This window comes from Sapajus apella, unplaced genomic scaffold (genome assembly GCF_009761245.1).
Source record: "Sapajus apella isolate SASKATOON/1434 unplaced genomic scaffold, GSC_monkey_1.0 scaffold18, whole genome shotgun sequence".
In the NCBI taxonomy this organism is placed as follows: Eukaryota; Metazoa; Chordata; class Mammalia; order Primates; family Cebidae; genus Sapajus; species Sapajus apella.
In genome coordinates, this window is record NW_022436958.1 from 31,374,024 (window position 1) to 31,390,168 (window position 16,145).

The 16,145-nt window shown below is 40.1% G+C and overlaps 1 protein-coding gene across 1 annotated transcript in view; it reads right to left on the reverse strand.

The window, feature by feature from the left end:
- STK39 (serine/threonine kinase 39) overlaps nt 1-16,145 on the reverse strand; it is a 317,234-nt gene that overhangs the window by 139,711 nt on the left and 161,378 nt on the right. The window contains exons 11-12 of the mRNA XM_032286623.1: nt 4,977-5,099; nt 4,848-4,877 (exon numbers count right to left, since the gene is read on the reverse strand). Coding sequence (XP_032142514.1) covers nt 4,848-4,877; nt 4,977-5,099 — 153 coding nt within the window. The remainder of the gene's footprint in view (nt 1-4,847; nt 4,878-4,976; nt 5,100-16,145) is intronic.

A 16,145-nucleotide genomic window follows, 5' to 3' on the forward strand; every position in this document is an offset into this window, starting at 1 on the left:
TATATGGAAAATCAGGATATAATGCAAATTGACAAAAAGTCATAAAACATGTATTTATTATTTTAGTCTGACAAAAAGAGGTTCCAAATCCACTGGTCAAAAGAAGATCAATGATGGCATAACAGAAGTTTCATATAAGCTAAAAAGCTATATAAGCTAGTAAATAATATCTAAGGAAACCATCCTTGCAAATACCACCCCTTCCTCTGACATCCAAAGAGATTAAAAGCATCCAGCTAGCGGGCTCTCTTTGCTTTTATGAAATTCCCACAGTGTCTAATATAGTGCCATATAGAAATTAAGCACAGATTAAATATCTGTTTAATTAATTATTAATATTAGGATTATTATTAACCTTTAGTCTTCACTGGCTTCCATCAACCAAGTAGAATATGATGATAAACAAGTGAAATGAAGATGAACTATCTACTTGTTATAAATTATTAATTACTAGTGGGTAACTAATATTTCGGTATTTCTAAAATATCAGGCTAAGAACACAGGGCCAAATTTTTAATGTTGATGGCTATGAATCTCAAGCTAGATCTGAATCCCAAGATAAGTAATGCAACTCTAAAACCTTACAGATTATTCTGGAAATTCTCTTAGATTTAGGAGGATCTGCAAATATGGTCCAGGATGAGGTGGATCTTCTCAATGGCCCTCTGACTAACATCCCACTCAGGCCTTCTCAGTCTTCTCCAATTAGTACTGTAATACTTGGACATTCTACCTCATACTTCCTGGGAGCCAAATAGCCCCTCACTCATTAAACATTCCTAGTGTCGCATCTTCTCACTCACAAGTGGATGCTGAACAATGAGAACACATGTGGACACGGGGAGGGGAACATCACACACTAGCGCCTTTCGGGGGGTTGGAGGCTAGGGGACGTAATGCAGGGGGGTGGGGGGCTGGAAAGCAATAGCATTAGGAGGAATACCTAATGTAAATGACGGGGTGATGGATGCAGCAAATCACCATGGCAAGCGTATACCTATGTAACAAACCTGCACTTCTGCACACGTACCCCAGAACTTAAAGTATAATAATAATAAAATACATATGTATATCCCTAGTGTATTGTAGTACCTTACTCTGCTAAACATGGTACTAACGAGACTACTTTTCTGAACTTGGCCTCAATTATATAATGTCTTCTGATCCCTAGAATCACTTCTGACTTACTCATAAATACTATATGCCAACTCATACACCTGTTTCATGTTTGTCTTTCAGTGCATACCCAATTCATACTAGATGCAAAAGAAACACAAACTGTCATGTTGTTCATTTTTTTCATAAAATACTATCTGAATCTTCTAGTGGCTTATAGTCAAAAAACAACTAAATTGCAAATGTAATGACAAACATTAAAAGCTTATTAAAATGTAAACACTCTGGCATCCAAACGTGTTATATGGCACAGATAAGCATTTTCACTCTCAAAGTTGTTTACAGGTATTAAGTACACTGTCAAAGGCTGTATACACTGATTGGTACAGCTATTGACAGAAACTGCAAAAATTCAAAATCAGCAGACACATAAAGCAATCACTATAATTTACTTATCTATGTGCCCCCTGAAATACATACACAAAAAAGTTAAGGGAATGATGTGTGTAATGGCAGCCTAAGTGCTCACCAAAAAGGAAATCGTTAAATAAACAATTTTCATTCATCTAATACAATACTGTGTGTCAGTTAATAAAAAAAGAGGCAGATCTATAGTTCCTAAAGTGGAAAGATTGCCAAAACAATAAAGCAAGCTGCAGAAATATTTTCTAGTTTTTGTAATTCCACTCATGCTTTAAAAATGATATGCCAGATTTTTTTTTTTGAGATGGAATTTTACTCTTGTTGGCCAGGCTGGAGTGCAATGGCAGGATCTCGACTCACCACAACCTCTGCCCGCCAGGTCCAAGCTATTCTCCTGCCTCAGCCTCCCGAGTAACTGGGAATTACAGGCATGCGCCACAATGCCCAGCTAATTTTGTACTTTTAGTAGAAATGGAGTTTCTCCATGTTGGTCAGGCTGGTCTCGAACTCCCGACCTCATGTTATCCACCTGCCTCGGCCTCCCAAAGTGCTGGGATTATAAGTGTGAGTCATTGCACCTGGACCTGATATGCCAGATTTTTTAATGAACATATTAGTGTGGAATCAAACAGGATAGGTCTGGAAGAAAACTCTGCACGCTGATGACTTCCGTGGAATGAAATGACAGTCACAGGGGTAAAAAGGGGAGGAGGATAGAAGTGATTTTCAGTTTTTATTCCATGTCATTCTCCTATCTTTTTCAAATCATTATTCTAGGTCTCTTCTCAGTAAGGCCTATCCTGACCAACCCATCTAAAATTACAACCTCCTACTACACTCCCTGAAATCCCCATCCTATCCTGTTTTTTTCTATCACTCCTATCCATTATAACAAACCACACAATTTACTTACTTACTAAGACTTTGATATATTGTTTATCTCCTCCCATAAGAATGTGAGCTCCACAAAGACAGGTATTCTGCCCTGGTTTTCTCACTGATGTATCCCCTAAACCTATTAAGACAGGGCACATAGTAGGCACATAATAGATATTTGCTGAATATTTACATATTTAACACTTTTTAATTTCCTTTATCATAGAGAAATAAAATACTCCATGCTTTGCTTACAGAAAGTAGTTTGGAGTAGTTGGCAAATCAGAGGGATACTTTAATTGTAAGCAGAAAGGACAGGAAGCATCACTATAGCATCTCTTAATACAGCTCAGAATAATCAAATGTCAATGCTGTCAAAGGAATGGGTGCCAAAAAACTAGCCTGAGAAGCTGTGCAATAGCAGGTAGGGTTGGTTATTTCTAAAATTTGGTGGAAGTGTTTACACAAAAACATATGTATCCTTTTACATAAATAAGAGGTCTACTCATATGACTCATATGCTTCTTTAATTATAAATCAGTATCTTAACAGACATATGCACTAAGAAATCAAATGAGTCTGGATGCAGTAAACCTATGACTTTCATATCCCACTAAAGAAGGTCAGTACTGATGCTTGAAGATCAACTCACAGCATGCTGCATATTCTTTCCCTTCCTATCTGTGCAGAAAAAATTCTTGCCAAAAAGATACTGCTATTATAACAAATCAGCTATCTGAGCAATTTCAACAAGCACATAGTAAGAGATTATCTTAAATCCTTATGACCAATGTGTTACATGTGGGGCTCATCACCATTGCTCCTAACAAAGGGGGATGACATCTCTGATCAAAGCTGAGATGTCATCCCCCTTTGTTAGGAGCAATGGTGATGAGCTCCATTGGTGATGAGCTCCAAATAAAAACACACACATATATATATATAATATATAGCTATATCTATATTTTATCTATATTATCTATATATTATATAACATACATATCTATATTGTCTATCTATAAAATATACATCTGTATTATCTATCTATATATTATATATAATATATAGATAGTAAATACAGATATATATTACATATATTCTGAGATGGCGTCTCTGTCACCCAGCCTGGAGTGCAATGGTGCAATCTCAGTTCACTGCAATCTCTGCCTCCCAGGTTCTAGCAATTCTCATGCCTCAGCCTCCCAAGTAGCTAGGATAGGCACCAGCCACCATGCCCAGATAAATTTTGTATTTTTAATAGAAACGGGGTTTCATCATGTCGGCCAGGCTGGTCTCAAACTCCTGACCTCAAGTGATCTGCCCGTCTCAGCCTGCCAGAGTGTTGGGATTACAGGAGTGAGCCACCGCACTTGGCCCAAAGTTTACATTTTATGTATGAAATGGAGAGGTGAATTAATAGGATAAATATGGGATAAAACAAAATCTGAAGGAGAGCTGCCATGGGGAGATAGGCAAGCTGGAAAATGCCCAGGAAAGGCCTATCCATGTGTCATGAAAGATGGAGAGAGAAGGGTCACAGAAAAGAAAAGGAGAAGAAAGGGTGGCCTATGGCTCTGCTGCCCTCCTCCTTACAAGACCCAGCTGGCTACTGTCACTTAAGACTGAATGATGAGAGTTACTACATTTAATCAAAAGGAAATGTCTGCTAATTAAAAAAAGTTGGGGTAGATATCATTCGTAGCCTAAAGTTTTTTGTTTTCTTAATGAGAATTTATCAGGGTACACATTAATTACTAGGTCTGTAAAATATTTGGAGCTATTTAAATATGCTCAAATTTTCTCTAGGAGAATTAGCAAGTCTTGTGAACTACAGTTATCATTAGTCATTAGGCATTAGGATAATTAATCACATGGAGGAAGTAAATCAAATATGATCTCTTAATCAAAAGATGACCAGGCCTCAAAGGGAAGCTGTTGAAAGAGTGCTCCTTAGCTACCAAGGTACTATTTAAAAGATTTAAAAACAAAGACCAACAGATTCAACCAAGAGATTCTAACCATTTCAATATCTACTTTATTGCAAACAAAATCATGGAAGACATTTTGCCTGTATGCTTAATATGTTTTCTAAAGGCAGTAATCCTAAGAGTTAAAATTAATTGATTACCTAGTCTATGCCAAGGACTCCATGGAGGGTTCTGTGTACATGATTTTGTCAATCCTCATGGCAACTGTATTCTAAGTACTGGGATCATCCCCATCTGACAGAGGAAACAGGCTCAGAAAGCAAAGTAATTTGCCCTGATCTATTGAGCCCAAAGTCACTCAGACAGAATCAGGACCTGCAAAGTCTATGTGCCTTTCCTTTCTACTTCATGAGATTTTGAAGCATCTCCCCTAAATGGATCAGACTTTGATACCCCAAGAAAGCAATGAAATGGCAAAATAATAGATAAATAGCCATAGCTCACCTCTGGATTTTCTTCTTTTACTCTTCGTGACTGTAAAACAATTATATATCCATTAATATATATATACACACACACAATCACAAAAATAAAATTCACACAGATTAGTTCATCATCAACGATGTCATTTACCTTTTCCTGAGAAAAAGCTGCTTTCCCTTCTTCGCTCTTCTCATCCATCTCATCGTCACTCCACTCCCAGTCCCCGTCTTCGGTTTTATGAAGGTGACCGCTTGACCCAGGAACTCTTCTTACCTGAATGAAAACAAGCCCACACAACTCTTCACTAGTCAAATGTGAACCATTTCACTGGTGCTGCTTACTTGGGTTATACAGCATAGACACCATCCTGAAAATAACCTGAGTGGCTGTGAATCCAGGGATGACAGCTAGAGGTTAAGATCCAAAAAGACTACAACAGCCTCTAGACTCCCAAACTCACCCTCTTTCCAAAAATGCTGTGTTTTTGAAATGCATTACTACATACATGAAGAACAAAATATTTTACAAGAACATTGCACACATAAGCCATTAGGAATCAAGCTAATTGTTCAAGTTTACTTCAGTTAACACTTTATTAGTGGCCATATATATAAAAGGCCTTATGGTAGGAAGGCCTTCAAGGAAGCGCATGCAAGCAACATCCTGCTGACTGAGCAAAGGCAGAGAAATCAGGAAGCCTAATGAAGCATACGAGACCAGGGGTATCGGCGATCTAAAACCTAAGACAACAAAGCGAACACCCTTCTATTGCCGCCTCACTCTTTTGCAGAACCTGACATTATGCTTGCTTCCCCAGGATTCGTCTTAACCTATTTGAACAAAACCAAACAGCACCAGACCACTCTTAACACACTTTGTAGCCTTTATGAGACTTGTAAGATTGCTAGGAACACAGCTTGATAATCAGCAGCCATGCCAGTGTCTAGATTATAATCAGTCTTCCTCATTATTTCAAATTGTTTTGAGCTTGGGTAGAGATGTAATCCATACGGCAGGCTTTTCAAAAGTCTCTGTGGTTGGAAAAGTAAAACTTTTAAAAGCACAGGATGACTGAGAATGAGCCTTTGTGACCAAAGTAATTTGCTTAAAAAATGTACTGAGATGTAATTAAACAAAGCAGTGTAGCAGAAGAACACGACGTGAACATTAACAGCCGTGGTCCAAGCATTCAGAGAAACTTCAAGTGGAAAGGGAGCTTCCAGACAATATAGTCCGACCTCTTCATTTTACAGGTGAGGAGATGAAAGCCCAGAATGTGACCCAAGATCACACAATAATGAAGGCAAAGCAAAGTAAGAAACAAAGCCTTAGACTCCCACTCAACTGTGACTCTCCTTATGCCACTGAATAACTGCAAGCAAGAAGTTATGTAATAATGTCCTTTGAAGACTGAAAGACTATGATGTGAAGAAAGTCTACTTTCTATAATAGACCCTATTTAGTTGTATCACAGGAGCTTCAGTAAAACCAAGGGAAACAGCACAGAACTTAAATTTAAATATATAAGTTTAGTATACATGTCAGATCAATGTGAAGTCACAAAAAATGCATGCTAGGGTTTGGCTTTGATTTGAAGGCCGTACCATCTAGAACCTGTACAAGTAATCCTGACCAGTTGGCCTAGAAGATTTGAGCTCCAACACAGAAAGTCAGAAAGCAAGTACAAAGCTCTTTTTCATAATTGCAAAGAGTTATGCTCATTTTATTCAAAAAAGCTTTTTTCTCCACTCCCCAAAAATATTTTTTAAACTAATTTATCTTTGAAATAGTTAGTACTTAGTAAAACCCCTTCTGGGCTTGGCGTCGGATATTTCTTCCACTTGCATTTTGAGTTGCTGTCAAAGTCTATTCTAACGATGGTGATTTTAATGGTGCTTATAGATGCTGGCAAAGTACCATAGAAAAAAATGCCAAAATGCACTTCAGGATTTGCAGAACAGATTGCTCATTTTAATGCTTGTAGAAATGGCTAAAGGAAGAGAAAATAATTTTCTATTGACATATACATAAAATTAATTATTTTCTTAGCAACGCTGATCATGGTGGTAGCAACATAGAGGAACATATGTTAATGACTACATTTAAAAGGGAGAATTTAAAGTCATGTCTATTACAAAACATACTGTCAACTAGGAAGTGAGAAAACAAAATTATGTATCAGAAACAAAACAAAACTCTATCTATACTAAAATTGCAGAACGCAAGGTAGTCAATGAATTAGTATTCTTTAAGTACTCAGCCAAGAGATTACACTAAGGAAATCTTCTTTTCCAGAGAGAGTCCAGATTAACATCCTAAAATTTAGTTTATGTCCTTTCCCCCTCTGGCTCTATGTTTACAAGCTCTGTCAGTTTCATTTCCACAAGCAGAATCCAAGTAAAAGCAATAAAATGGCCATCCTCTTCCATTTTTATTTTATTTTAGAGCCCTAGCTATCTCTCTGTTGTTTTATTGGCTGGAAGAGAGAAAGATAAAACAAAATGTCTAGGATTATAGCTGTAGACATTGAAAGAAATGGTAGGATGGGCCTTTAAGCAATAAACATTGGTTAAACAGTAAGTATATAAATGTTGTCCAAATTAAGACAAAGAACATTCAAAAACCTATGTAGGGAATAATATTGGTAAAATTGTCACTAGAATAAGAATACTAACTTGTCTTTGAGAACGTCCCCTCAGCTTACCCCTAGGAATAAACTTGCACCATCATCTGAAACCCAGGTTTCACGGTGCATTTATGTGACACTGACTCTACCAAAGAGACCAAAAATCAATTTTACAAAGTTACATCCTTGTAGGGAGTTTGTAGGGATGATGAGAAACAACTTTTATCTTTTAGAGTCAACTAAGTTTTATGCAGTTTAGCAAGTTGTCTTATTCGGGAACTGAAGAATACCTTGCAAAGTTAAAATTTCAAAAAAAAAAAAAAAAAGTGTAGAAAAGCTTCCATCTTCCCCTCACCCACTACAATGATTAGAATGGAGATTATTTACCCTTAGAATTCTAACTGCATTGACTATAATGTTGCTCTTGTTCTATTAAATGATTTGCTCACTTAGTAAAGCCAAGAGGTGGTAGAATGAATTTATTCTCTATTTTGTCTGTCAGGGGTTTAAAAAAAATCCATTGCTTCTCAGAAAAACAAGCTCAATTTAAGTGATACCTAAAGGATTCATAATCTCACAAATTCTTCAGGTCATAGTTGGCAGTAGTGAGGTTAGAAAAAGTTTTATATTTTCTTCTTTCTAAAAATGTTATTTTTCATGAAAACGCATTAAATAAATGAACCCAAGTTCTGATTCCCACAAGAAAAGAAGGCAGGCTCGGCCAGATGAACGAAGGAGACATGTGGCTCCCAGCCACTGGTGGTGGCCACCAGGTAAAATGTAGGTGGCCACTGGACAGGACTAGGATGAGCAGCCACGGAGAGGAGACGACAACAGTCCCCAGGGCGGTCTGACCCATCACTCCAGGGCTGCACCTCTAAACAGGAGTGGCCTGTAAATACAGCTGTACCAACCCCATGCAACTCAAAGGAGGCATCTGGCCCTACATGAGAATCGGGAGGAAGGATGTGAAGAGCCACCAGGTAAAGTTTCTATAATGGCATGATAAATATATCAGAAATGCAAGTATGTGACTGTAACAGTCTACTGAACAAAAGAAGAATGTGACCCAAAGAAATGCTGACCAAAACTTAGTACATAGAATTTGTCTCAATCTGGCATGTCCATCTGCCAAAAAAAGAAAAAGCAGCCACTAGCCTCTCCCACTGCCACATTAACTTCTCCCTGTAAATAGAATTTGGGAATCTCCTTTGAGTGATTTCCCCTGCTCGGTGGGAATCCCGTACCCAGCCTCTCTTCCACCTGCTAAACACATGGCATGCTGACTACAGCCAAAACCCGAGTGATCCAGGGAGCACACCAGCTTCACGTCCACCTATCGAGAAACTACTGTACCAGCGGAAAGCAACACATAGTGACATTCCTGTAACCAGGCATACTACTGATGAAAAGTATAAAAAACGTTTCTAATTAATTGCTGTTTATCATATACTTGAGGCGCTGCCAAGCAAACAAAAAGCCTTCTAAATCATGAAAAATTAACAAAATGTGTCTATAGCAATAAATATTTTACCATTTCCATAATTCATACACTGACACTGCCCCTCTCTGACCACTACCTCTCTTGACACCTCCGTCCTACACCTACTGCCTGGCCCCAACTGGCCTCTCTAGCCTAGGTCCTCTCCTGCCCTTTCACCAGCCCCCTCCTGGCTCTGCTCCTCAGCATGCAAGGCCTGTCACCCACAACTGACTCCAGATGCTGCACTTACTAGTACTCAGTGTCCCCATGTCCCCTGGCCAGATGAATCTTCCTATCCAATCCATACTTGAGAAGCAAGCCCTGGGTATAGCCCCAACATCTCCTCTCCAATCCTGAACTGCCGACCAAGAAGAGCACCAGTCAAGTGCACGTGATGCCTGGTGCCATTACAGATAACCACCAGCCACTCCTAGATGAAGCATCAATGCTGCTGCTACAACCCTGCCCCTCCAAGTGAAGCCCACAGACTGGGGTAACAGCAGCACCTGGGAGAGATGCAGAATCTCATCTTGTTAGAAATGCAGAATCTTGGCTGCGAGCAGTGGCTCACACCTGTAATCCCAGCACTTTGGGAGGCTGAGGTGGGCAGATCACGAGGTCAAGAGATTGAGACCATCCTGGCTAACACAGTGAAACCCCATCCCTACTAAAAATACAAAAAAATTAGCTGGGAATGGTGGCACGTGCCTGTAGTCCCAGCTACTCGGGAGGCTGAGGCAGGAGAATTGCTTAAACCCAGGAGGCAGAGGTTGCAGTGAGCCAAGATCGCACCCCTGCACTCCAGCCTGGGCAACAGAGAGAGACTCCGTCTCAAAAAAAAAAAAAAAAAAAAAAAAAAAGAAATGCAGAATCTTGGTCCCCACCCTAGACCCACAAAATCAGAATCTTCCTTTTCAACAAGATCCACATGGTGTTGAGCCTGTAGTTGCACAGAAGTCAAGAACTGGGAACATCTGCCTAGATTTAGGAGGATGTATGGAAACACCTGGATACCAAGGCAGCAGTGGCGGGCTCTCATGAAGAACCTCTGTTTTGCTAATGCAGAAGGAAAATGTGGAGTTGAAGGCCTCACATAGAGTCCCTACTGGGGCACCACCTAGTGGAGCTGTAATAATGGAGTCACTGTCCTCCAGATCCCAGAAAGGTAGATCCACCTACATCTTGCACTGTGGGCCTGGAAAAGCCACAGACACTCAACGCCAGCCCATGAAAGCAGCCAGGAGGGAGACTGTACCCTGCAAAGCCACAGAAGCGGAGCTTCCCAAGACTTTGGGAACCCACTTCTTCAGCGTGACCTGTGATGTGAGATATGGAGTCAAAGGAGATCATTTTGGAGCTTTAAGATTTGACTGCTCCACTGGATTTCAGACTTGCATGGGGCCTGTAGTCCCTTTGTTTTGGCCATTTCTTCCATTTGGAACAGCTGTATTTACCCAATGCCTGTACCCCCACTGTATCTAGGAAGTATCTAGCTTGCTTTTGATTTTACAAGCTCATAGGTGGAAGGGACTTTTCCTGTCTCAGATAAGACATTGGACTGTGGACATCTGAGTTAATGCTGAAATGCATTCAGACTTTTGGGAAGGCATGATTGATTTTGAAATGTGAGGACATACAATTTGGGAGGTGTCAGGGGCAGAATGATTTGGTTTGGCAGTGTCCACACTCAAATCTCATCTTGAATTGTAACTCCCACAATTCCCAGACATGGGAGGAACCTGGTGGGAGGTAACCGAATTATGGAGGCGAGTCTCTCCTGCACTGTTCTCATGATAGTGAATAGGTCTCACAAGATCTGATGGTTCCCTGCACAAGTTCTCTCTTTGCCTGATGGCATCCATGTAAGATGTGACTTGTTCCTCCTTGCATTCTGCCGTGATTATGAGGCCTCCCCAGCCACATGGAACTGTAAGCCCATTAAACCTTTCCTTCTTTTGTAAATTGCCCAGTCTCAGGTATGTCTTTGTCAACAGTGCAAAAACCTACTCATACATACTCACAGCCCCTCTCTTCCTAATAAACTTCACATCCTCACCCTTCTTAGCCGCTTTTCTTGTTATGTGCAAAGAAAATGGATTCCTTCTCTTTATAAGACCAATGCCTCCAGCAGTGCTCCTTGTGTATCTACTCACTTATTCCTTCCTTCAAGACACTTACAGCCAGGCCCTGGCTCCTCTACATCCATCTGTAAATATGCTTACATCTCTCTCATACTTCTACCAAAAGAGTCCCAAGAATCCCACTGATTTTCATTCTTCCTTAAGAATCACTCCATTACTCTTCTCTTTCACTGTCAACGTTTTGCTAAAATAGTCTCCAATCGTGGCTCTCACTTCCTATCTTATCATCACACTTTAATATCGTGCAAAATGCTATCTGCCCCACTAGGCCATCAAAACTACTCTCTCTCCCTTTGAGATTTAATGACTTTCTAATAGTGTAATTCAGTGCTCTTCCCTGTGGCCATAACATTATCTTGAAGACATTGCTAAATTCCATTCTTTTCCTTTAAGCTCTTTCCAAATCTGTGTTCACAATGTTTCTCCTCCTACCTCTCTTGTTCTTCTGCATCTCCCTACTGTTCTTTGTTCTGTTTCCACAATAAACGTGGCTGCTCCTAGCCCAGTACACGTTCTCAGCTCACTGGACACTGTCGTCCTAAGTGAACACACCTTCTCCATGGCCACCCTGCCCTCACCTAAGTTGATACCCTTGGAAACTGCATGTCTTACGTCTTGTTTTCTAAGTGTTCTGTTGGATATAAATACCTTAACAATTTTTCAAATTTGAGTTTGCCACCTTTAACCCATTTGTTAATCCTCTACCTCCAGCCTCATTCTGACACTTCTCCTGTGTTGTCTTAGTTAATGCCTTTGAATCTCATCCCAACCCCCACTCCTCTCATGTTCACCAGGGGCATGGTCATATAAAGCTCCTAACATGATGCCTGCCACATGATAAATGCTCAAGACATGGCAGGTACTATTATCATGAATATGTGCAAAGTTTCTCACAACCCAAATCTATTTATCAATTTATAATCCAGCCCCAAATTATCTGTTTGTTCATATATTTTCTGCCACATCCCTTTAGATACCTACAATCCAGTTATGTGCAAGTCACATATTTTTGTGACTCTACCATTTTTAATACATATTACCTACATCCTTGGTCTAATCTGCCCTTCCACATTCTCTCTCTCTCTCTCTCTCTTTTTTTTTTTTTTTTTTTAAACTAAGAAGCTTTTGTTGATCCTCCCAACTGGAATTCTGCCTGAATCTTTGTCATTCTACTTTGTGTCACACCGGACAGATAACATATCAAACTGTATACTCCTTCAGGGCACAGAGCTTGCTTTCACTATTTTTTAAAAATCACTTCCAAATTCATTTAGTCAACAAAGTTTTATTGACTATCTACCTTGGTCTACCATGTTCCAGATCAAAGATGAATAAAACAAAAGCTTACACCTTGGAACAGTTCACAGTCCAGACAGGTGAACAGATATTTATGCTAGAAATTTCAAAAAAAAAAAAAAAAAAATATGAATGCTATAAAAAAGATACAAACCCTGTGAATCTGCAGAAGGGAAGATGACTATCTATCAAGGGACAGTATGGAAGGTGGTTCCTGGAGCATTGTAAGAGCCCAGCATGCAGAGAAAGCAACAACTTGGCACATTCTACTGACTCATATAATGTGGCTGGGTCACAAGATACTGGGGCCTAGGGAGTTGGTTTAAGGAAATTGCTATGAATAAGGCTGGAAAAGCTGTGTAAAGAATTTTGTACAATCAGAAAGGCAAACTCAAAGGCCTATAGGAGGCAAGGAGAAAATGCATAGTAAAGCTGGCCAAGTGAGGACTTGGGTGGCCTGAGGAGCACCTGTCCCACCGTAAGAAGGCACCCAGCACTGACTGATGGCTGCCACAGGGAGACAGCCCCCACACTCCCAGATCTTCTGATTCTTCTAGAGAAGTGGATACATTGGATTTTTATATGAATGCTCTTGACTTATTTTAATGTTAACAAGCATGTCAAGTTAAAAAAAAAAACTTTCTCTGTACACCCTAAAAATTAATGTCTGTGAGAGAAATTTGGCCTGTGAGTTCACATCCCTGTTGTACACTCATCAGAGGTTTAGAATTCAGACAACGGGAAAACAGGGAAAGCTTTCAGGTGGGCAGGGTGGGGGGAAGGGAGAATGAGCACATCTGGATTTCCGAAAGCAGAGCAGAGGACGTGTTAGGATTTGAGGATGATAAACGCTCAAAAGAAATCAGCATGTTAATCATTCCAGTCACTACTGACATTTAATTAATCACCCCAAAACCGAGTGACTTAAAGCAACAATAATCAGCTATGAAAATCATACTTGCTTCCAACATGGCTGACAGCAAGCACGAGAGACCCCAAGTCAGGACAAGCCCTTTCTGAATTCCTGACACACAGCAACGGTGCTAGATGATGAAATGACTGCTGTTGTCTTAAGAAGGTTGTTAGTGAGGGCTTAAAGAAAAGTGAGGAAAATGTTCCTGGAAGCTAGAGGAAAGGAGGACCCTGTTATCCAGTGACAGAGAGTTTAGCAGCACTGACATCTACGGTAAAGTGGAAAGTGGAAATGCACCTAATGAACTCAGTGATCTAGCTAAAGAGATTTCCAGGCAGACACTTAAAGTGACACCTGGGTTCTGCTCACTGCCTATGACAAGATGTGTGCTAAAGAATAAACTGTTAAATATAAACCTGTTTCCAATTCCCAATCTTTTCAGACATCAAACAATTCTTGAGCCAATAAATAATTTCAGAGCAAAAATCAAACCCAGGGTGAAATTGTACAACCTTTCAAGAATTCAGAAAGATCTAAGGTGGTGCCTTGTAGACACCTTCAAACACACCTAATACCTTCCAAGGATCTTAAGAGCTTGTGTTGCAGAACCTCTGCATTAAATAACAGGGATTCCAAGAATCACAGGGCAGTGCCCCTTAGCTGTCTCACAAGGAGCCCTTGGTAGACAAAGCATCTTGTCGTCACGGATCTTTTCTAATGGAGCAAATCCAACAAGATTCACAGAAAACCCACTACCTTGTTTGATATTGTACTACAAAATACTGCCAGCTTAGACTAAAAGAAACAGAATTCAGAACAAAAAGAAGCCTTCAGATCCTAAATTTTTGCTGGCAGGAAGCAGTCTGAGAAGGCTCCTTAGCTTCAAATGCTGACCCTTTCTTGTGGAAAAAGAAGGATGACTTAAAGAACAGAACCTGGGAAGGGGGCCAAGAGCCTTAGAAAACAGCAAAACTGGACAGAGCCCTGATCAAGGAGCTGGCCACACACACCTGGCTAGGCTCTAGAACTGCCATGGACCTCAGTGCTCCCATTTCCGCTTTTTGGGCAAGTCTTTAAGATGTGTTGCCAACAACCTGAGTGTATGTCCAGCAGATATTTGTCTCTTTAGTTCATAGGCTTTCAGACTGAAAAATCAACGAACCGTCAGTCCTGAGGAGCCTCCTCTGCACCCACATATGATTTAGAGGACAAGGTTATGATTTTGAGCCTCAGCCTGAAGCTGCCACAGGGATGAAACTTTTGGAGAGTCTTAGAAGCCCAAGGGCATATTTTAGACATGGAAGAGATGTAAGTTGTTGTGGCCAGAGGGTAGACAGAGAGGAAATTGTTTTTTCTAAAGATGCCCGTGACAATATTTCCTGCTCCACATGTTCAAGAATCTTGCCACTTCACTACCAGCGGAGAGAGTCCAGTGCCCTCTCCTTGAATCTGGGTGGATCTGTGCCTTACCTATAACCAACAGAAATGAGGCAGACATGAGGCAAGGTCGGAAAAGGTGATGCAACGTCTAGCTTGCTCACTGGAATACTCGCAGCTGAAGTCTTTGGGCGTCATGTGAACATTCCAAGTGCCTTCAGACCCCTATGCTCTTAGGTAGCCCAGACTAGCCCCTAGATGACCTGACCATCTGACGCAGCTGTGTGACACTAGAAGCTGAACAGCCTGAATCCCTGGCCCACAGAATCTGGGAGACTTACTAAAGGGCTGCTGCTGTCTTCAGCCATTGAGTCTACGGTGACTTGTTACACAGAAATGGATGATCGGGATAATGACGGTGATAAGGGATTTACTGATTTTGTTTTCATTCTGTATACTTAGTGATTCTTTGAAAATGAGCACGTCATATTTGACAGCCCTTGTCATACCACATGACATTCTACTGCACTTTGGGTCACGTTTTCTAACTGTGTATATTCCAGGCCTCTGAACATTCAGACTTTAATTTATACTTACAAAGTATCTCCAATCTGACTGTTGTTATACACTAAAATTTATCAAGAAGAAAAATGTCCATTTCTATTAATAATAGGCAAGTGGCAAGAGCTAAATCTTGGACCTTTTAGTCAGTGATTCTCATTAACATTTTTTTGACTTCTTGGAATTTAAAGCTCTACCAGTTCTGCTAAAATTTGGCATTCCCTTTTTCTATAATGTAAAGGGACAGACAAAGGAATGAGGATATAAAAATGTTCTATAGGCAATTAAAAAAAATTCTAGAGAAAGACTTTATAATTTAATAATGATAATTAAAAACACTTGGCTAGCATGGTGAAAGACACACAGCAACTTCCTTATAATGCCTGAAAAGTTTCTAATGGTAAAAGAAGCAAATTTGACAAATGTTGCTCTTCAGATAATGAGAATGGAATTTTGTAACTTTAGAAATCCAACATGAAAGGGCAATGTCTTGAAAGAGAATGTTCTGGAAGTTGGAAGGGAACTATTCTGAGGAGGCAGCACAAAGCACAGAGAAGCAATTAGATTTCTTATTCTGCATTAGTCCTACCAAACCTCCAATACAACATGTCCCCAAGTGAGGCAACAAAGAACAATGGCAACAGCTAAGAGCCACGAAAGTAGCATCCAATTTTGCAACCATTGTCTTTGAAAACTAAGGCTCCTGTTGGAAAGGGTGCCAAGTTGATCTGTAACTTTAGCTAATAAAGAAAACAATAGGAACACTCTGTCCTGGTAAGACAGATAGCACAGAAAACACACATCATGTAAGACCAAAGGAAAATGCAGAAACCAAGTATTTGGCTCCAAAGCAGAGTTGAGTTGCTTTGGATACAGCAATAAGCTAAGAGTTAATTTACTTGCAGAAGAAAGAGGGGTGACA